The following is a 21,624-nucleotide window of genomic DNA, read 5'->3' as shown; positions in this document are numbered from 1 at the left end:
TTACATAACATTAAGAATATGGGGAAGTCAAACAGACATGGCTGGGTTCCAAATAACCTTATTCTTATATGGCTACATATATAACCTGCTACTTTAGGGCAACCTGAGGGTTCTGATGGCTTCTGCAATAGAGACTGGAATGCCCACTGGAGAGCCCCGAAACTATTTCAAGGGATACCACGCAATCCCCATTCTATAGAGGAGTACTTATTATCCCCATTAAAGACATGGAGAACTGAAACCCTATTCTGGGCTTATACAGTTGTACTTTGGCTTTCATAGCATCAAATTCACATCCCACAGTTATGGGAGGCAACTGATTCAAATATAGGTGAGAAGAGACCATAATTTATCACAACTTCAGTTGCAGAAGATGGCAGTCCTGGGGATGTGTGTGTTGGGGGGGATGTAGCTGTATGAATCATAAGTGTCAGATATATTGTTCAGGTTACTTCATGAGGGGCTCAACCAGGCTGTTGGGTTACCATTAAAATCAACTAAATATCAAAGTCCTAAAACTGAACCAGCCCTAAAAATATATTAATGTAAAATGTCTAACAAGGTGGGTTTTTGGTTTAGGTAATGATTCACAAACAAAACTGGACTTTGAATGGAAGAAAAAAGCATGTTTAAAGAAGATAAGAAATGTTGACATTAAAGAATTATCATGTTTTCCATCATCCCCTCTCCCTTTAAACAGATTAAAGGGTACAGAGGGATAACATACTGATTTATAACATTGAAATAATTGCTAATGGTTAGATGAAGAGCTTTGATAGCTATATTTTTTAATGATTAGTAATTATAGTCAGTGAAGGAGTACAGCTGAGGTAACATTTAGGCCAAGGTCTTACTGGCATAAATATGGTATTGCCAATTCTTCTTTTACACAGAATTGCTAATTGACTTAAATGCTGACTTGATAATGCTGTGCTGAATGTTTTGGGGTGAAAATACACAAACCAGTAAAATCAAGAAGCCATTTTACTGGGAAGATCTAGGACAGAGTGATACAAAATGATTCCATGACACTGAAACTGCAAAACAAGCAGAAAAAAATGCAGAATTTGAGTAACTGAAGCCTGACCATGCATACTGCACGTGTAATCTAAAACTCAAAGGGTTGATGTGTTAAGAGCCAATTTGATAAAGGTTTCTTAATTTGTAATGTAAATATACAGACAGTCCCTGGGTTACGTACAAGATAGGGACTGTAGGTTTGTTCTTAAGTTGAATTTGTATGTAAGTCGGAACTGGTACATATTGTACCCCAGGTGTCCCCAATTCAGCCGCTGCTGAAACTGACCAGCGGCTGACTACAGGAAGCCCGAGGCAGAGCTGCTTTGCCCCGGGCTTCCTGGAATCAGCCGCTGATCAGTTTCAGCAGCAGCTGATTTGGGGACACCTGGGGTAGAGCAGCTGGGGCGCGGCTGGGTTGGTCCCGCCGTGCCAAGGGTCGGCGCTACCAGACCAACCCAGCAGCGCCCCAGCTGCTCTGTCCCAGGCGTCCAGATTGAGCCGCAGTTGAAACTGACCAGCAGCGGCTGAATCGGACACGCCTGGGGCAGAGCAGCTGGAGTGCTCTGACCCTAACCCTAACCCTAACCCTTGGCGCGGCGCGACCAACCCGGCAGCACCCCAGCTGCTCTACCCCAGGTGTCCCCAAGTCAGCTGCTGCTGAAACTGATCAGCGGCTGATTCCAGGAAGCCCAGGGCTTCCTGTAGTCAGCCGCTGGTCAGTTTCAGCAGCGGCTGACTTGGGGACACCTGGGGCAGAGCAGCTGGGGTGCTGCTGGGTTGGTCCAGTAGCGCCGCACCTCGGCGCTGTGGGACCAACCCGGCAGCCCCCCAGCTGCTCTACCCCAGGCGTCCTCATTCAGCTGCTGCTGAAACTGACCAGCGGTGAGAAAAGCCTGGTCTGCAGTCTGGAGCATTGCCGCCAACATGCTGCTTCCATGAGCAGCCACATGTGATCCTATGGGGGACAACCACCTTCTGTAGCCAGTCCATGGATTCCTTCCAAGACACTCCTCAGACAGTCTTGGGCAGCAGCATGGAGGATAGCATGGATGAGGAGGAGAATGGTCAGCAAGTGAGTAGGCCACCCTATGTTACAGAGAGCCAAGAATCTTTTATAACCTTGGAGACAACTTCTCTTCCGAGGCACTTCTGGTGAGTTCACATTTTTATCTTGCTAAAAGTAGGTTGAGGCAATTGGGTGTGATCTGTGGCGGCCACTGTGCCTGCCCAGTGAGGGGTCCTCGCAACAACTTATTAAACGTGTCTGAAGGTGGAGCAGGAATCCTCCCTGTACATCTCTATAAAGCTCTCACAGAGGGACTCTTTAATCCTTCTCACAAGGTTGCTGGGGAGGCCTGTCTTATTCCATCCTCCACAGCATGACACCTTTCCATGCCAAGCCACCAGTAAGTGGTCTGGCATCATTTCAGCACAAACCATTGCACAAAAGGTCCTTTCTGGTCTCATGCAGTCAGCATCTGCTCCCTATTACTCAGTGTGATTCAGAGAAGACTGATATCTCACATGGCAACCTGGATGACTGGGAAAGCTACTAGCTGAAGCCTCTGCGGTAAGCCCTCATCCTCAATGAAGAATTGCTTGAGTCCCTGTGCTTCTCTGCTGCCATGCCCAGAACACGTGTCCCCCTCCTGCCCATCTGCCCGTTGTTGCATAAAAAAGCCTCTGCCTGAGCTTATTTGATTTATATAGATGGATTTTCTAAAGCTACACCAAACTGCAAAGTCTAAGGTTTTAAACTGCAACTCATTGTGATCGTTGTCAAACTTTGTAATCTGTGTAACTCTCAGAAACTTACTGTGAACTGCAACTTTGTAATCTTTTTTAACTCTCAGCCACCCTGCTTGTAACTTTCTCTAAGCTGCATTCCCCCATCAGTGAATGAAGAAAGAGAGTGAGAGTGTGATTGAAGAAGGCTTGGAACAATAGAGCACATTTCAATGAGTCATCACAGTCTGGGCATGCTCCCTGCTGGATAAAAGGAAGTCTGGGCATGCTCCCTGATTATGAGGTGAATGAGTCACAGAAGCCATTCAGACACTATATAAAGAGAAGGAGCACATGTGAGACTCTCTCTTTTTCCTTCCCCTGCTCCTGAGAAGCTCCTCTCCAGTGTCTCTCCTCCTGACCAGCTTCCCCAGCCATGATGAGCAGATAGACCCTCCAGGATCCACATGCCTTGGCTCCTTCTGCAACCCATATGTCTGTAGAATAGTAATAGATATGTAGCCATGTTAGTCTGGTCTAGCTGAATCAAAAAAACAGGACTATGTAGCACTTTAAAGACTAACAAGATGATTTATTAGGTGATGAGCTTTCATGGGCCAGACCCACTTCCTCAGATCAAATAGTGGAAGAAAATTGGCATGACCATATATACCAAAGGATACCATCAAAAAAATGAACACATATGAAAAGGACAAATCAAATTTCAGAACAGAAGGGGAACGAGGGGGGAGGTAAATGTCTGTGAGCTAATGATATTAGAGGTGATAATTGGGGAAGCTATCTTTGTAATGGGTAAGGTAATTAGGGTCCTTGTTAAGACCTAGATGTAAAGCATCAAATTTAAGCATGAATGACAGTTCAGAGGATTCTCTTTCAAGTCTGGTGTTAAAATGTCTTTGGAGCAGGATGCAGGTAATCAAGTCGTTGAGACAATGCCCTTTCTGGTTGAAATGGCAAGAAACTTTTGTCTTTGTGATCCTGTCTAATATCTGTTTTGTGTGCATTGATTCTTTGGCGAAGTGTCTGAGACGTTTGTCCAATGTACATAGCAGACATGTCCAATGTACATGTGCTGACAATGTCCATCTGCTATGTACATTGGACAAACGTCTCAGACACTTTGTCACAGTTTCTTGCCATTTCTTGCCATTTCAACCAGAAAGGGCATTGTCTCAACGACTTGATTACCTGCATCCTGCTCCAAAGACATTTTAACACCAGACTTGAAAGAGAATCCTCTGAACTGTCATTCATGCTTAAATTTGACACTTTACATCTAGGTCTTAACAAGGACCCTAAGGACCTCCCCTCTCATCCCCCTTCTGTTCTGAAATTTGATTTGTCCTTTTCATATGTGTTCATTTTTTTATTGTAACCTTTCGTATATATAGTCATGCCAATTTTCTTCCACAAGTTGATCGAGGAAATGGATCTGGCACATGAAAGCTCATCACCTAATAAACCATCTTGTTACTCTTTAAAGTGCTACATAGTCCTGTCATATGTCTGTGTAAGTGTGTGAGTGCCTGAGGGCAGGAATGAATGGATGTGAATGAGTGAATGAATGGAGGGGTGTGTGCATGCTTGCTTGCTTGCTTGTGTGTGTGTGTGTGTGTGTGTGTGTGTGTGAGTGAGTGAGAGAGAGAGTGTTCTATCTTCTTTAGTTTAAACCTTTGGTGGATGCTTTCTCCTCTTTAGTTTTACCTAGTGGAAATAAAACCATACTAGTGTAACTCTGGGTGGTCTCCAGTGAGAATATTTTTGGGGTAACACCCCTGTGGTAAGGGAAAGTCACACTCTTATGGCAAACAGGGGGTGCCAAACACAGGGTACCCATGTGAGCTCCTGCCTTGCCAGCATACCCAGACCTCCTCCCTCTCAGAGCCTCATGCTCTGGGCCTGTCCCTTACCATCCCTGCCATCAACCTGAGTCCAACTGCACCCCTAAGAACTCTGAGGTGTACCTACTGCATAGTGGCTACCTAAAAGCTTAACTATGGCCTTATACACAATATATCCCTATTGTCTTTAGACAGACCTTTCCTTTTATACTAACAGATTAGGTTCTACACTCTACAATGTATCTCCTGTAAAGTCTGCCCTTCACTTTTTATTACAGCAGAATCAGCAGTGAGACTACTTCGCACACCCTCTGTGTTGGGCTGGCACACATCTGCAGGCAAAAATGGAGTAGGGATGACATATTCAAGGAGCAAATGCAATCCACCCACTTGGACAGGGAGCGCTTAAGCAAGCAGAGGAAACATGCTGCTGAGGAGATGCATGCAGAGCACAAGGACAGGAAAGTGTGCAGGGAACTGGAAGTGTGGAACCAGGAGAGAGTCTTGTCATCCATGGCAGATACGAAGGACTGCATGGCAGCTTTCAGGGATGCCTACACGCACAAGCACCCCCTTATTCAGCCCTGGCAGACTAACATTCCCTCCTCACTGAGTTCCATAGCCTCCTCTTCCAGGGGCCCTAGAATTCAGGGGAGAAGGGAAGGAGGGAATCAAGGGTAGCCTCACACTCAGCCCCTAGGGATGTGTTATGAAACAAAACACTGTCCTCGCAATTGTAATGACTCCCTCACTCTGAAGCTCCCATCCTGGAGTCCTTTTCTATTCCTATTGTGTTCCCTGAATAAAAACACATGATTTTTGTGCAACAGTCTCTTTATTGCTTGTGTTGGGGCAGGAGGGAGATTACAGGCAAGCACACTGAATGCAGGGCAATTTGTTGAAAGCAACATTCATGACTCTCAAAACTGTCCATTCATAAAACTGTCTTTCAAAGTCTCTCTGATTTGCACTGTCCCGCACTGTGCCCTTCTTATTGCCCTGGTGTCTGACTGCTCAGAATCGCTCAGCCATTCCAACCTGCCAGATATCATCCTCCCTTAGTCTCACAAACATTATGGAGCACACAGCAGGCTACCACAACAATTGGAATGTTGCACCAAGTCAGCAGACTGTGAGACCTTCCCTTTAAATGCCCCAAAGCACATTCAACCATCATTCTGCACTTGCTCAGCTTGTAGTTGAACTGCTTTTTACTGTAGTCCAAGCTGCCCATCTACAGCTTCATGAGCCATAGGAGCATGAGGTAGGCTGGGTTGCCATGGATCACTATTGGAATTTCAACATCTGAAATAGTAATTTTTTCATGGTCTGGGAAAAAAAGTTCCAGCTTGCAGCTTTCTGAAGAGGCAGGAATTCCTAATGATGCATGTGTCATGCACTTTTCCTGACCATCCCACATTGAAGTTAGAAAAATGGCCCTTGGGATCCACCAGCGCCTGCAGCACCATCAAGAAACCTTTGTGATTCATGTACTTCTTGGCAATGTGGTCAGGTGCCAAGATGAGGATGTGTGTTCCATCTATCACCCCACCGCAGTTAGAGAACTCCAGTGGGGCAAAGCCCTCCACTACGTCCTCCATGTTTCCCAGTGTCACTACTCTCTGTAGCAGGATATTGATGGCCTTGGCTACTTGGATAACAACATCTCTCACTGTAGATTTTCCTACTCCAAATTGATTTGCAACTGACCAGTCACTGTCTGGCATAGCAAGTTTCCACAGGGCAATTGCCATGTGATTCTCTACTGTCAGAGCAGGTCTCATTCTGATATTCTTGCACTTCAGGGAAGGAGAAAGCAATTCGCAAACTTTCATGAAAGTGGCCTTATGCATGTGAAAATTTTGCATCCACTGCTCATTGTCCCATACCTGCATCACAATACGGTCCCACCAGTCTGTGCTTGTCTGACGGCACTAGAACCGGCATTCCACTGTGTCCAGAGTATCCAATGATAGTGACCTTTGCTAGTCACTCAAGTGCTTTGCAAAAAAGTATTTTCATGACCTCCCGAGATTTATCCTAATTCCAGCAGACCCTGGATACATGCTGAACATACTCTAGCATTAGATGCACCATAGTTAATATCATTATCATAATACTTTGATGCTCAATGGGATCCATGCTTACATTGCTATGGTGTTGGTGTGAATAACCAAGGGAAAAAAGGATGCAAAAAGACTGTTTGCTCTCAAGCGGGGGGGAAGGGAGGAAATAAGTGCATTATGGGACATTGATGACATGTACCCAGAACCACATGCTGCACAGTTTTGGTTCCAGCATGCACTGGGAGCATAACCCATCATGAAAAGGGGTGTAGGTACTGTGGGATAGCTATCCACAGTGTATTGCTCTCAAAGTCAACAGTAGCCACCCTACTGGGGAAATGCTACTTTACATTATGTTGAATCTTGCACACACACACACCTTTGACTTTACAAAATCTGGTGCTAAAAATTTACGTTAATAAATTTGACCTTATCTCTCAATGTAGACACGGCCTCTGACATCAGGTGGTTGGCATTTACTAAAGGCCTTAGACTTTCAGTAATTTCTGCAGGTCAAACATGAGGACAGAAAAAGCAGGATTTGCTGAAGGACACCAGGAGTTCCCCATGCCTCCAAGCAGATTTGAGAGACACTTTATATTACCTTTCACTTTGACTAGACCTTAGTCAGAATCAGTTGGCTTAGCATAAAACCTACTTACATGACTGCAGAATTTGTAGATTTAAAGCACTCCTGATAACCACACAAATAAGCCTCTGGATTTAGCCCTAAATAAACTATTTACTGGATTAGAACATATGCTTAACAGAAAAAAAAAACCCTCATAAAACAGCATGGCCTTACAAATAAAATCATGAAATGTCACAAAAATTTGGAGGAAATGAAGGAACTCATAGTATAATAATTACAGATTAATTTTTAAAGAAAGAAAATAAATGCTAATATGATTTTAATTAACTTCCAAATGATTTTCACTAAAACATTTGGATTGTTCAGTTCAGTTTTCTGACTTCTAATAATCCAATAATTAAAAGGAAAACACCTTTTAATAGTTGGATACATTAAACATATATAACATTGTTTTGTTGGTTTATATACTTAATTCCTAAAAACTAACCTGAGCTGAGAAGCCACAGAAGAAGCCAAACCAGAAATGTACCAGAGTGAAGGCAATGTTTTTGTAGAAGAAATAACACAAGAACTTGCACATTCTGAAATAGGACCACCTGCCGTGAACAAGCAAGAGCCGCTTCAGATATCTGAACTGGGCAAAGGAGTAATCGCTGGCCAAGACTGCTTGCATTCCTTCCTCACCACTGATGCCTACACCTATGTGTGCACCTGTGAGTAAAAAAGAAGCAGAAATGTGTCTTTACTAAGTATTTGAAATAGATTCAGTGATTTGTTAAATGATCACTGTGAACATTTTGCTTAGTGAAACATAAATGGATATCCATTTTCAGATGATCCCGGCCTTACAAAGTGATATCCTGTGCTTCCCAGAGGTGTTTATCAAATTAACAGGAAAGACCCACAAATTTAGCATTATCATTACTATTATGCTGAATCATATTCTGCTGCGCCTCACCCTCAGCTTTTTAGGAAGTGCTAGCTGCTTCTCTAATAGGCTATGTCTACATTGCATGCTTATTTCAAAATAACTCATGTTAGTCTACACAGCAATCTCATTATTTTGAAATAATTTCAAAATAACAGACTTCTTACTGTAACTTCTGTAACCCTCATTTCATAAGAAGTAAGGGAAGTCAACGAAAGAATGTACTTACTTCAAATTCTTGCTGTGCAAACAGCGTCAAAAGTCGAGTTAAGCTAGCTGAAGTTGCATATCTTAACTCAACTTTAGCCCGCAGTTTAGACATACGCATACAGAATAATGTTTGTTATGATTATTTTTAAATGATTCTTTCTTTCTCTTTTATCCTTTCCCTTCTCACTGGAAGAAAAAAAAAAGGTTATTTTGCCATTCTTTGCCAAAATAAGTGAATTGGAGGAGGATCGTGCTGTTATTGATGCTGATGCAGGAAACTTTTTAAAATAAATACAATTTAAATATTGAAAACCCAACTTGAAACTGAGAGTGTGCAAGGGATTCTTTTCTTTCTTCAGGTATGGGGAGTAGAAAAATAAGAAAACTGGTGGGGAAAAAAATACATGAAGTGACTAGTCACCGGGAACTAAGAAACCTGAGGAGCAATCATTGTGAAATTCTGAGAGCACAGCTGAATGCAGGGAATCACGTAACTGTTGCAGTGGTCTAGTAATTATTTTCCATCCTTGTAGTAAGACAGGCTCAAACCATTCAATTACAGTCTAATGGGCCATATTTTTCTTGACTATAGAATAGGGCTCAAACCTGCCATTCATCTGCTTGAAGAAATGACATTGAAATGTAGAGTTCTGTACAATTGCAAAATTGGGCGACAGTCAACAGCAGATGACATATTGTAAGCAATCAATGAAGTATATTATTAGCTATATAAGGCATCTTAATATTTTATTTTAAGGGCTACCCATCAATGTATTATAAAAACAATATATTTACTATGCAATCTACTTATACAATAGCATATTTTAATATACAAAATATCTTCCAAGAAACTGATGCTACAATAAAAGAATTTACAATAGTTACTAATACTGTACTTGGGAAATGCATTCTTCCATGCAAATATTGTAACACATAAGAGGTTTCTTCATGGCTGTACTGCATCCACCACTTAATCAGGACACAATTCAGTTGGGATACCTCTCAAAGTAGCCAAACTAATGATACTTACCACCAAGGAATTTTACTTCATTGGGATGCCAACATATGATTAAGTGGTGCTCAAATGGAGATATCATGTCTTTGTAATTTTCAGAGATTGATCATAATTTGATACCTTTCAAAAATTCTTTACCTCTTTCAGTGCTTGTTTATCAGTGTAGAAGTATTTTAACAGCATTTCTGCAGGCCCATTGAAAACTGTTTAAAATTAACCATTTTAAAAGTGGAAATAGTACAGAACTACCAGGATGCTGGAAGGTCTGGATTTGGTAATTATATTTCAGCTCATTCTGGGGAAAAATAGCTGTTGCTGTTCTGTGTGGTGTGGTTTGTTTTGTAAATGATAGAGACAGACCTCTATCATCTTTATTTCTTCAAAGAAACAGCAAGCTAAATGTGAGTAAAACAAAACAATCTGAGAACCATTTTAGATGGAAGCAAAAACTGCACCGTCTGGTTAGCTAGAAATTCTTCTTAGTCAGAATGAAAGGTGAACTAGTGGGGTATTCCAATTAAGATGGATTCATCAGTACATTATTTATCAAATACTTATACATATGAGTCCATTGATAGGCAAATCTTAACATGCTATTGGCATTTCTATTTATGTTTTTATCTGAAATTAGGACATCATTTCTTCTTACTTTTGATCATGCTGATGTCATTGCCTCCATCCCCTATGGCCAAGGTGACTGCATTCCTGTGCTTCTTAACCAGTTCTACCACTTGTGCTTTTTGTAAGGGAGTCACTCGACAACAAATCACAGTTTTACACATGCAGGCAACGTCTAGGAATTCATTCTCCAGATCAGCCTCAAGTGCATGAGCCTGCAATACAAAGAATTCCCTGTCAGAGTGCTAGTTCTGTACCTATAATTAATAGAAGAGGTGATGGGTAGAAAATGGAGACTAAATAGGAATAAATAGGAAATAAATAAGAATAAATAGGATACATATCTTTCTAATATTTCAAACTTAGTAAACAGCTGAAAGCCTTTTAGCAGAAGATACCACACGTTGCCAGTAAAACAATAAAACAATCTCATAAATTGATATATAGCAAAAATATACATAGACAGAATCCATATACCCTAATGCACAATGAAAGCAAAGCTACATTTATTGTAATATAGTTTCTTTAATAATATGTTCAATACAAAATGTAAAAAGGGATGGAAATAATCAAAAAATGGATATGTTAGGGTATGTCTACACTAGAAAGTTAGTTCGAACTAACGGACGTTAGTTCGAACTAACTTTCCTATGCGCTACACTAGCGCTCCGCTAGTTCGAATTTGAATCGAACTAGCGGAGCGCTTAGTTCGAACTAGGTAAACCTCATTTTACGAGGACTAACGCCTAGTTCGAACTAGCTAGTTCGAACTAAGGGCTGTGTAGCCCTTTAGTTCGAACTAGTGGGAGGCTAGCCCTCCCCAGGTTTCCCTGGTGGCCACTCTGGCCAACACCAGGGAAACTCTATGCCCCCCTCCCGGCCCCGGACCCCTTAAAGGGGCACGGGCTGGCTACGGTGCCCGTGCCAGGTGCAAGCCTGCCAGCACCCAGCTAGCAGACCCTGCACCTGGCACGGCACAGAGCCACCCACCCGATGCCCCCCAGCCCACCCCCTCTTGCCGGGACCAGGCTGGCAGCTCCCGGGAGCTTGCCCTGGACCGCAAGAGGCGGGCACCTTCCTGGGCTAGTGCGGACATCGTGGACCTCGTCCACGATCTCCGCACTAGGCACAGGAAAGTGGCCGTCTAGGGCAGGAGAGCTGCCAGCCTGGCCACCCAGGACCAGGTGTGCATGAAAATCAAGGGGGTCCACTGAGACCCCCGACACTGAGCCCTGAGCTTACAATGGCCGTACTGGGTCAGACCAAAGGTCCATCTAGCCCAGTAGCCTGTCTGCCAACAGCGGCCAACCCTAGGGACCCTGGAGGGGATGGACCGAAGACAATGACCAAGCCATTTGTCTCGTGCCATCCCTCTCCAGCCTTCCACAAACTTTGGGCAGGGACACCACTCCTACCCTCTGGCTAATAGGACTCCATGGACCCAACCTCCATCACTTTATCTCACTTCTCTTTAAACTCTGTTCTAGTTCTAGCCTTCACAGCCTCCTGCAGCAAGGAGTTCCACAGGTTAACTATTTGCTTTGTCAACAACAACAACTTTCTCTTACTAGTTTGAAACCTGCTACCCATTCCTTTCCTTTGGTGTCCTCTAGTCCTTCTTTATGGGAACTCAGGAAGAACTTTTCTGAATGCACCCTCTCCACCCAACCCCTGCTTTTAGAGACCTCTATCCTGTCCCCCCTCCGTCTCCTCTTTTCTAAGCTGAACAGTCCCAGTCTCTGTAGCCTCTCTTCATCTGGGACCTGTTCCAAACCCCTGATCATGTTAGTTGCCCTCCCCTCTCCCAGCCTTTCTCTTCCCCTCTCCCACCTCCTTTTCCCAGTCTCCCCCAGTTTTTTTCAATAAAGACAGAGTCAATGTTGGAAGAAACGTTATCTTTATTTTGTACATCAATAAGAAGGGGGGCTAGGGAAGGGCAAGTGGAAGGAGGTGAGGGAGGAATGGGGTACGAGCCCCCGATGGGGAGGACTGGGCTGGCTCTGCGGGCTTCTGGGGGTGGAAGCTCTCCTGCAGCCCCCCAATTACTCCCTCTCCCCAGATGGCAGCCTGCGGCAAGTGCAGCCGGGCTGATGGCCGAGTGGTGTGATGTGCCCAGTGTGGGCACTCAGGGCACTCCAAGCCAGAACTTCTTTGCAAGCGGGGCACCCCTTAGAACTGTGTGTCCGGGGTGGGGGTCGGGACCCTTTAAGCGCAGCCCTCGGCTAGCCTGAGACAGTATCTCCATGCTCTAAGTCCTCCTTTTATGCCCTGCCGGCACTGCTTCCGGCCATCATTAAGCCCTGTTCAGAGTCCACTCAATGTGGACTTACTAGTTCGAACTAGCAAAACGCTAGTTCGAACTAGTTTTTAGTTCTAGATGCGTTAGTTCGAACTAGCTTAGTTCGAATTAACTAATTCGAACTAAGTTAGTTCGAACTAGCGCTGTAGTGTAGACGTACCCTTAGTTATTTCAGTCTAGCACTTGACTTTCCAGGTAATTTTATAGAATTAAAAAGGGTCTAATGCAGTGAATCATCAGCTCCATTGCAAGTTTTTAGCTGCAGATACTCAGTGTATCTTTGTGGTTCAGCACCCATAGAGCTTCCTCACAATTCAGACTCAGAAAATTCTGGCAATTATCATCGCAGTCTGGCCAAGCTCTGTGGTCTGCCTGTCTCCCTTGGATTGACATATAGCTAGTTCAACTATATGTGGCATGTGACCAGAGCCACTGGAAAAATGCATAAAATGTTCCCATTTTGACATATATTGTGGGATTTCATTCACTGTGTGGCAATTTCATTTAACTATAGTAGGGAAAGAAAACCCTCAGAAAGCACCAGGCAAGAAAAGGACTCTTCAAAATCATGGAAGAGGGAAAAATTCAGGTCACTGGTTTAGATATGGTGGTGATGGGGGTCATATATACCTGGAATGGTAAAAGATAATGCTTTTCTCATTCTTTGAAAAGGCATGAGTTGAGATTGCCTTTGAAACTGGTATCTCCAAGGATATATCTACACAGCAGCATTATTTTGAAATAATTTTATTTCAAAATAACTTAGTCCGCGTCTACACAGCAGGCAGTTATTTTTGAAATAATGTCAAAATACTGTCAAGCTGGAGGACTGCTTACTCCAACTCCTGTAACCCTCATTGTATGAGGAGTAAGGGAAGTCAGAGGAAGAGTGCTCTATTTCAAAATACATGCTGTGTAGACTCTCCCAATTTCAAAATAAGCTATTTTGAAATAAGCTACGCAATTGATGTAGCTCAATTTGCGTAGCTTATTTTGAGTTAACCCCTGCTGTTTAGACCACCCCAAATGAAAAGGGTAACTAGAAACTTTATCTTCTTTTCAGGTTGTAATCTTAAATTTTCCAAAACCTGATAACCAGTGTCCCCTGTAAGTGTATGCTTGAGTGGCCACCCAAGAGAAATTCAAATGCCACCAAGCTAATTAACAACAGCACTCTCAGCCACCCACAGCCAACAGCACATGTTTCTATTGGTGATACACATCTGCAGATGCCTTGTACATACAACAAAATGTATTCCATGCATGGGGAACACTGCAGCTAATATCCCATATTTTTCCCCTTTACTTTGACTCTCTGGGTACATCTAAACTATATCCCTTTTTCAATAAAGGGATATAAATTAGACGTATCGAAACTGTAAATGAAGCCAGGATTTGAATTTACCATGCTTCATTTACATAATGGCGTTCGCAGCTTTTTTTCAAAATGACGCTTTTCAAAAAAAATCTTGGTCAAGATGGGGATCATTTGACAGAAATGCCCCGTTTTGAAAGATGAGGGTTACAGGATCTTTCAAAATGGGGCAGTTCTGTCGAACGATCCCTATCTTGACCGCAGGTATTTTTCGAAAAGCAGCTTTTCAAAAAAAAGCCATGGCTGGCGTTATGTAAAAGAAGTGCGGGAAATTCAAATCCCAGCTTCATTTACAATTTCAATACGTCTAATTTACATCCCTTTGTCGAAAAAGGGATGTAGTTTAGATGTATCCCAAGATAAGACTGTCAATGAGGAAGCCGCTTGATGTCAGTGGTGGTGTTTTCTCAAAGTTTTCACAACAGAGCAAGTGGTCTTATTCTAATTTCTTGACAAAGGCTGCTAAACAGTTTTGAGATGAAATGGAAACTACAAATCTGGGTATAGGAGAGAAACAGTTTCTGCAGACTACAGTCTTTCTGGTGAATCCCTGGAGTGGAGACATACTTTCCATTGTTTCCACTGTGTAGAAAGCAACACATAATTATGGCTGGAATGTAGCTGGAGAGAACTATGCATCTTAAACTAACTTAAATGGCTGTGGATCTTAGGGAAAAGCTTAAATAATATTCCCATTTACATCTTTTTCTAGCAAGAAACTGTCTGAAGGCAGAGCCATTCTTATTCATAATTTTTTAAAAAGAAAATAAAAATCAAAGAATGTGAATGTACTAAGATTATTATATGTCTTCATGAGTAGCTTATTTTTCAAAAGTGAAGCCTGAGCTTTTATGTCTCTTAAGTGAACAAGTCAGAAAATCGTTTTGATTCTTTTTTAAGATTTTGAACCTGAACTACATTAAAGTAATTATGACAAGAAACAGATTCCTAATCACAGCAAATTGTTTTGGCATCCCTGTAAAATGCTGATATTTAGAAAACCCACTGGAGGCATCTTAATGAGATTAATTTAATTTAATTTAATTTAATTTAATTTAATTTAATTTAATTAGTTAATAATTTAAGGTCAGGTTGTGCTCTCAAACAGCAAACATCAAAAATAAACAGCATTATATTTGCCTAATTGCATTCCCTTAATTAATTGGCATTGATTTGTGATATTCCCCTCACACCCGTACTTAAATAACAACAGCAGTAGTCTATGTCTAGTTAAGAAGGGATAAGATTGTGTGGACTAGTTTTTATTATGGGACCTTCTCCATTGTGGCAGTTATTAAAAAAAGCTGTATACAGTTACTCATTTGATTTCTCTTCCATGCACATCCAAAAGTTAAGAAGTAATTTTAATTGTCTCTTGCAATCATGTTAGCCTTTGTTTGTAGCTTTCTTATGAAACAGTTTTAGAGTCTGGAGAGAAATCTGTCATCATTAGAAAACAAAGCAGACATGATTATTTGGGTTGGGAAGGAAAGGACAAAATCTGAAAAACCTGACTTACCAGGCTATGTCCATTTATGATTAATGCATAGTCACCATCGACAATTTCTTCCAAGACTGAGCTCTGCTTTGATTCTTGCTTTTTTTCACAACTTGCATGACCATTGGAAAGATCTGTGCTTTGTCCAAACAAATGTTCTTTCACTTTCCTTAAAAGAAGAAAAGAATGTGTTATTCTTAATTTTAATTAGACAATGATTTAAGCTAATTTCAGTTCTGCTGTTCTCATCTATCTACTACTAGATCCAAGGTCCTTCCTTGTCTGGCACCCTCAGGACCTTACTCGTCCAGAATGAGGGAATTAGTTGGATATGGGGAGGTCCTCTGCCACTGACCTCCCAGGATGCTCCCCCTGCCTGCTGTTGGCTCTGCTCTGACCCCACTGCCACTGGGCTCCAGCCTGAAGGGCTGGCTTGGACTTGGGCTCTGATGTGCTAGTGCTCTCCAGGATGGAGCTCCCCCAGCCTCCACCGGGGATCCCCGCCTGGGATGGGGCTCGTCTATCCAGCTGCTGCTCCGACTGGCTGGGACACCCCCTGGATGCAGTTCCCCAGCCGCATGGCCCCGCTTCTCCCCATCCCGACCAGGGTTCTCCAGGGACAGGGTTCACAGTCCCAGGCTCTGGGGCTCTCTGATCCAGCAACATCTGTAGTCCTGCCAGACCACAGATGTTGCCGAATCAGAGAATCCCGGATTTCAGAGGTTCAACCTGTATATATTTCAGAAACTTTGTCTGTTTGTTCAAGAACCCCTAAATAGTAAGAGCTAAGACCACCACATTTGGCATGCAGCTTCTTATCATAACTTAAAGCAAGGTCAGGATTTGGTTGTGCCAGGAAAATGGGATGTGCCTAGAATGGGATTGCTTCCCATAAAGCCATGCAGAAAAGAGACATAATCACCAGTCAGATTAAAGGGGCTGGTCTCGGAGCATACTGCACCTGTCTGGAACAACCTCATCCCTGAGCCAAGCACCTTTTGGGAGGGGACTGAAGCTTACCCCCGATTCACATGGGAACACTGCTGGCTGTTCCCCCTTTTTAAGGGAGCATGGGGAAAGGGCACAATTTTCTGCATTCCTCACTCTGACTGGGGAACACGGGGGGCAGACGTGCTGTGTACTATGCTCTTGCTCCCAGTTTTTGAAAAATATAATAATTTAAATAAAGCACGTACATTTCCTTTTATTTAAAAAAAGAATTGAGTTAAGGACCTGTGCTAATGTATCAGAAGCAGCAAGGGGGGGAGCAGGAGCTGGTGCCGATGAGGAGCTGGCATTAAGCAGGCTCCCCAGGAGCAGTGGTGCCACTTACCCCTCCCCCCCCCCCACACACACATTCTTTCGAGAGAGGAATGCAAATGCAGTCAAGCAAAATTGCAAATGCAGCACGGATTTGAATTTCCCGTGCTTCTGGTGCATATTGTGTCCGGCCACTTTTTCAAAATACCCTATTTTGAGATAAAAAGCACTGTGTAGACACGGTTATTTTGAAAGAAACCCCTTCTTTTGAAATAACCCTTAAACCTCACTTTTTTAGGAGTAAGGGTTATTTTGAAAGAAGGGGTTTCTTTTAAAATAACCACATCTACACAGCATTTTTTATCTCAAAATAGGATATTTCGAAAAAGTGGCCAGACGCGATTATGCAAATGAAGCACGGGAAAATCAAATCCACACTTCATTTGCAATTTCGCTCAGCTGCATTTGCATTCTGCTCTTGAAAGAGAAATGCAGTGTAGACATACCCTTCCACTGCTTACTAGGCTTTTAGAAGACATTTAGAGGTAAATTAGTGCTAAATAACAGCACAAAACACTGAGTGAGGCCTGGTCTGTACTGGGACCTTAGTCTGAAATAACTCCCCTAAAGTCGAATTTGTAAGCAATCAATCCACACTACCAAGCCTATTATTCTGTACTCCTGCTTTTCATGAGGAATAACGCTATTCCCAAACTTGTAAGTCTGAAATTACATTGGTGTGGACACTCTGGTGCTTCCTGGAGCTCTGAATCTGAGGCAGCATGTCCATATTAACATAGTGATAGAAATGTAGCCGTGTTAGTCTGGGGTAGTTGAAGCAAAATGCAGGACAATGTAGCACTTTAAAGACTAACAAGATGGTTTATTAGATGATGAGCTTTCGTGGGCAGACCCACTTCTGCCCACGAAAGCTCATCATCTAATAAACCATCTTGTTAGTCTTTAAAGTGCTACATTGTCCTGCATTTTGCTTCATATTAACATAGCCTGCCTCAGACTATATCTGATGCTTCCCTGTAGTGTGGACCCGGGACTTCAAATTTGTAAAGTCGAATTTAGTTAATTAGAAATAATCTTCTAGTGTAGGCATGGCTTAAAAGACAAAACTGGTGGCTGTAAATAAACGTTATAGGACTGTGGAAAACTTAGCCACACCCATGATAAGTGAACATCTGGCTAATTTAAATCATGCTGGACCACAAATGTTGCTAGACTGGAGAGTACCAGACTAGAAAGGTTCAATTTGTATTAAAAACTTCAGTGGAGGGAGAAATTTGAAAACTCTTAAGTCTCTTTGGCTTGAAAGAGAGTTTGTTTCAGAACATCAACTAAGAAAATAACCACTACCTACACAGAGTTAAAAGTTAGAGGCAACAGGCCACTTGCTCCATTAGAAAGTTTAGATAGATAATTCTCCCCATTGATAACATCTCTAAACAAATCTTTTCACTTCAGTGACATAGCATACTGTGCATGCAGACTTCCTAGATGTGTTTCTCAGAAACAAATATGAAAATGTATGGGTTCCCTGTTTTATTAAGTCCTTTTCTAGTCAGCATTAATGACTTAATTTCTGCTTTTCTTTATCAGTAGCATATTCCAAAAAGAGTAAAATGCAAGCCAGGATTTACTTGTATTCAGTGATGTCCTCAGATACATGCTGGAATTCATATGGGTTTACATATCTGAGAGAAGTACTGTATTTTATGAACTAAAGCTTTTCTTCTACACCATCTGATAACTGGAATCACATACGCATATATAGTTATTTACATATGTGTACTACATCACCCAACTCTTTGACAATCTTTTGTCTATTCAAACCATGGTACACATTTGTATCTCATTTGTTCCTATCATCCATATTTCTAAGGCTATATCTGTACTGCACTCTAAACTCGAAATAAGATACACAATTTGCACTATGCAAATTACATAGCTTATTTTGAGTTTATTTCAAAATAAAGTGCTATTTTGAGACATCCCTTAACCCTCGTGGAATGAGGGTTACTGGGATGCCGAAATAGCGCGCCCATTATTTTGAAAAATATTTCGAAATAACAGGTGGCTTGTGAAGATGTGGGGTAGCTATTTCGGGATTCTTCTGGTATCCCAAAATCACTTTGATGTGTAGACATAGCCTCAGATTTTAAAAAGTATACATCGTTTACTCTGATTCACCATGTCCATATTTGGTTCCCCCACAGCTTTCTTTCTTGAACCCTGGCCTCAAGCTCTATGAGTGATTTTCACACTGGATTTCAACCCTCCACCTCTATGCCAAGCTCAACAATTCATACCCAAATTAATTCCTACATAAATAGTTTATGTAAAAATAGATCCCATGTTGACATAACTCATTTTATCAAGCAATATATAATGTATAATGTTTAATCAAAATACACAAATCACAAAGGCTAAAATAAAAGTGCTTGTTTACTTTAACTGTTGTATTATGTAGTTACCCATTATTCAGATTCAAGATGCATTAGTTACAGGAATAGGTTGGGACTGAAATGCCCAAACCTCTTGGCTGGCTCTAAAATACCAAGGGATAATTAGGTAAACTGATGCCTTGTTTGTCTGATACCCAAAATAGGCAAAAATTTTATGTCCGTGGTAATTATTGAAAAAATGCTATGCTTGGCTCTACTGCAAGTAGAAAAAATACACAGAAATGAAAAAGAGACTCAAATAAGAGAAGAGAACTGAAAAAGGAACACATTTTTAAACTTAAAGGAGGAAAAAAGGAAGGGAGAGAAAGATATGGCCTACCCAACAATCTATTCAGTATGCATCTGGAAAATGTGAAAGGATGCTACTTCCCGAAAGACAGGGTTCTAGTAATAATTTATATTGTGCTCTAATCTATTCCAATTAAGGAAATTTGCATAAAAATCCAACATTAAAATCATTATGCCATCTATGAGTATTATTCAAAAAGTCACAGCTGTCACATTGAGTGAGAGAGAAGACAAGTGTGAGAAAGAAAGAAAGAAAGAAAGAAAGAAAGAAAGAAAGAAAGAAAGAAAGAAAGAAAGAAAGAAAGAAAGAAAGAAAGAAAGAAAGAAAGAAAGAAAGAAAGAAAGAGGTTGAGATCTATGCCATGCAAATCGTGGCATATGGACCATGAAATCTTTGTCCTTCTGTGAAATCTGGCCTTTTGTGTGCTTTTACCCTATACTATACAGATTTCATGGGGGGAGACTATCGTTTCTCAGATTGCGGGGCCTGACCCAAAAGGGAATTCCAGGGGGAATCACAAGGTTATTTTAGGAGGCTTATGTATTGCCACCCTTACTTGTACACTAGCTTCAGAGCTGGACAATTGGAGAGTGGTGATTGTAATGTTGGCCATGAGCCTAGCTCTAAAGGCAGCACCTTGCCAGCAGCAGTGCAGAAGTAAGGGTGGCATGACTATACCCATGTCACCCTTTCTTCCTTACTGCTGCTTTCAGAGCTGGGTGGCCAGACAGTAGTGGCTGCTAAAGGCCCAGCTCTGCAGGCAGCAGCACAGAAGAAAAGGTGGCAACACCATAAAATACCATTCTTTTACTTCTGTGCTGCTGGTGGTGGCGGCTTTGCCTTCCTGCTCTGCTTCTTTCAGAGCTGGATTCTCAGCAATCAGCCACCATTCTCCATCTGCCCAGCTCTGAAGGCAATGCTACTGCCAGCAGCTGTGTAGAAGTAAGGGTAGCAATACCGCAGCTCCTATACAGTAACCTTGCAAGCCCTCTACACAATTACAACACCATGACATTTCAGATTTAAATATTTGAAATAGTGAAATTTACCGTGTTTAAAATCCCATGACCATGAAATTGAGCAAAATGGTTTGTGAATTTGGTAGGCTCCTTAAATAAAGGTAATAAATGGACAAGAAGGAACCAAGTAGTGAGGTGGTACAGGATGGGATCCATGAATATGTAACCCAACAGGGTACTGCTACCACAAATTTCTGATTATAAGCATAAAGGTGCATGAACACCTACAGTAGAGCATGCACAGGGACAGCACTCAAAGAAGAACCCATGCCCTATCAGCATAGAGGGGGAGGCAACTAGTACTCTAGCTTGGAGTCTGGAGTACTAGCCTCAAGAAGCTGGCTTTTTGTCATCAGATAAGCATGCTGTCACACTTCTCCGACAACTTCTAGAACTTTAACAGATGGAATGTTAAGGAAAGATTTGTAGCATCACAGGGAGGGAGTCTAATTGTAGTATTTTGTCTGCATGAAAGAATAATACAATATATTTTAAATGTGTATTTACCTGAGTTCTTCACGCACTTCCGTTACCGTGTGACCAGCCACTATGAAAATCTCATTCATGGTATCAGTGAGTATGTGGCAGGAGTAACCAACATTCATGGCAGTTTCTGAGAGACAATATTATCAGTTTTGCTTAGCATAGTTATATTAAAATAATTACTTATTTATTTTGTAATGTCAACAGAGCATACTGAGAATACAGCAATATCATAATTAGAGTAATTCTCTAAGGGTATGTCTACACAGCAAAGTTATTTCAAAATAACAGCCATTATTTCGAAATACTTTCCTAGTGTCTATACAAGCAACTGCTATTTCGAAATTAATTCGAAATGGTGGAGGGCTTATTTCAAAATTGGTAGACCTCATTCCACAAGGAATAGCACCAATTTTGAAATTGCTATTTTGAAATAAGCACTGTGTAGACGCTTATTAGGGGGCTTCCAGCCCTTTCCCAGAGTGGCCTGCTGTCTGCCCTGGCCACAAGGTAACTTCTGACCTGATGCCCTACCAGAACAAGTTCTGGCTGGTCTTAAATGCAATTCAGTGTCCAATCAGTGTGAACGTGCTATTTTGAAATAACTATTTCGAAATTAGATATTTCAAAATAATGCTGTAGTGTAGACATACCCTAACATAATTACTAGCTTTGATATAAATGTATTACTAAAATGTACCTTTCTCTGAGCTATATTTTATAGATATTCTTTATAGTGCATTAGTGCTTAAAGTCCAACTGAGATCAGAGCCCTATTGTTGTAGACACTTGTTCAAAAAGTTTCTAAATAGAAACAGAGGTTTCTAAATAGAAACAGCCAAGAACAAAGTGGGAAGGGAAACTGAGGCACAGGAAAGCAAAACAACT

At 41.8% G+C, this 21,624-nt stretch overlaps 1 protein-coding gene across 1 annotated transcript in view; it reads right to left on the bottom strand.

Annotated features, from left to right (window-relative positions):
* The window catches only part of ATP8B4 (ATPase phospholipid transporting 8B4 (putative)), a 177,257-nt gene that overhangs the window by 18,922 nt on the left and 136,711 nt on the right, over window positions 1–21,624 (bottom strand). Inside the window, exons 19-22 of the mRNA XM_014579493.3 lie at window positions 20,761–20,866; window positions 15,230–15,377; window positions 10,068–10,251; window positions 7,753–7,976 (exon numbers count right to left, since the gene is read on the bottom strand). Coding sequence (XP_014434979.3) covers window positions 7,753–7,976; window positions 10,068–10,251; window positions 15,230–15,377; window positions 20,761–20,866 — 662 coding nt within the window. The remainder of the gene's footprint in view (window positions 1–7,752; window positions 7,977–10,067; window positions 10,252–15,229; window positions 15,378–20,760; window positions 20,867–21,624) is intronic.

Source organism: Pelodiscus sinensis, chromosome 14 (assembly GCF_049634645.1).
Source record: "Pelodiscus sinensis isolate JC-2024 chromosome 14, ASM4963464v1, whole genome shotgun sequence".
Lineage (NCBI taxonomy): Eukaryota > Metazoa > Chordata > Testudines > Trionychidae > Pelodiscus > Pelodiscus sinensis.
The sequence above is the reverse complement of the archived record's forward strand: the minus strand, read 5'-3'. Positions and strand labels throughout refer to the sequence as shown.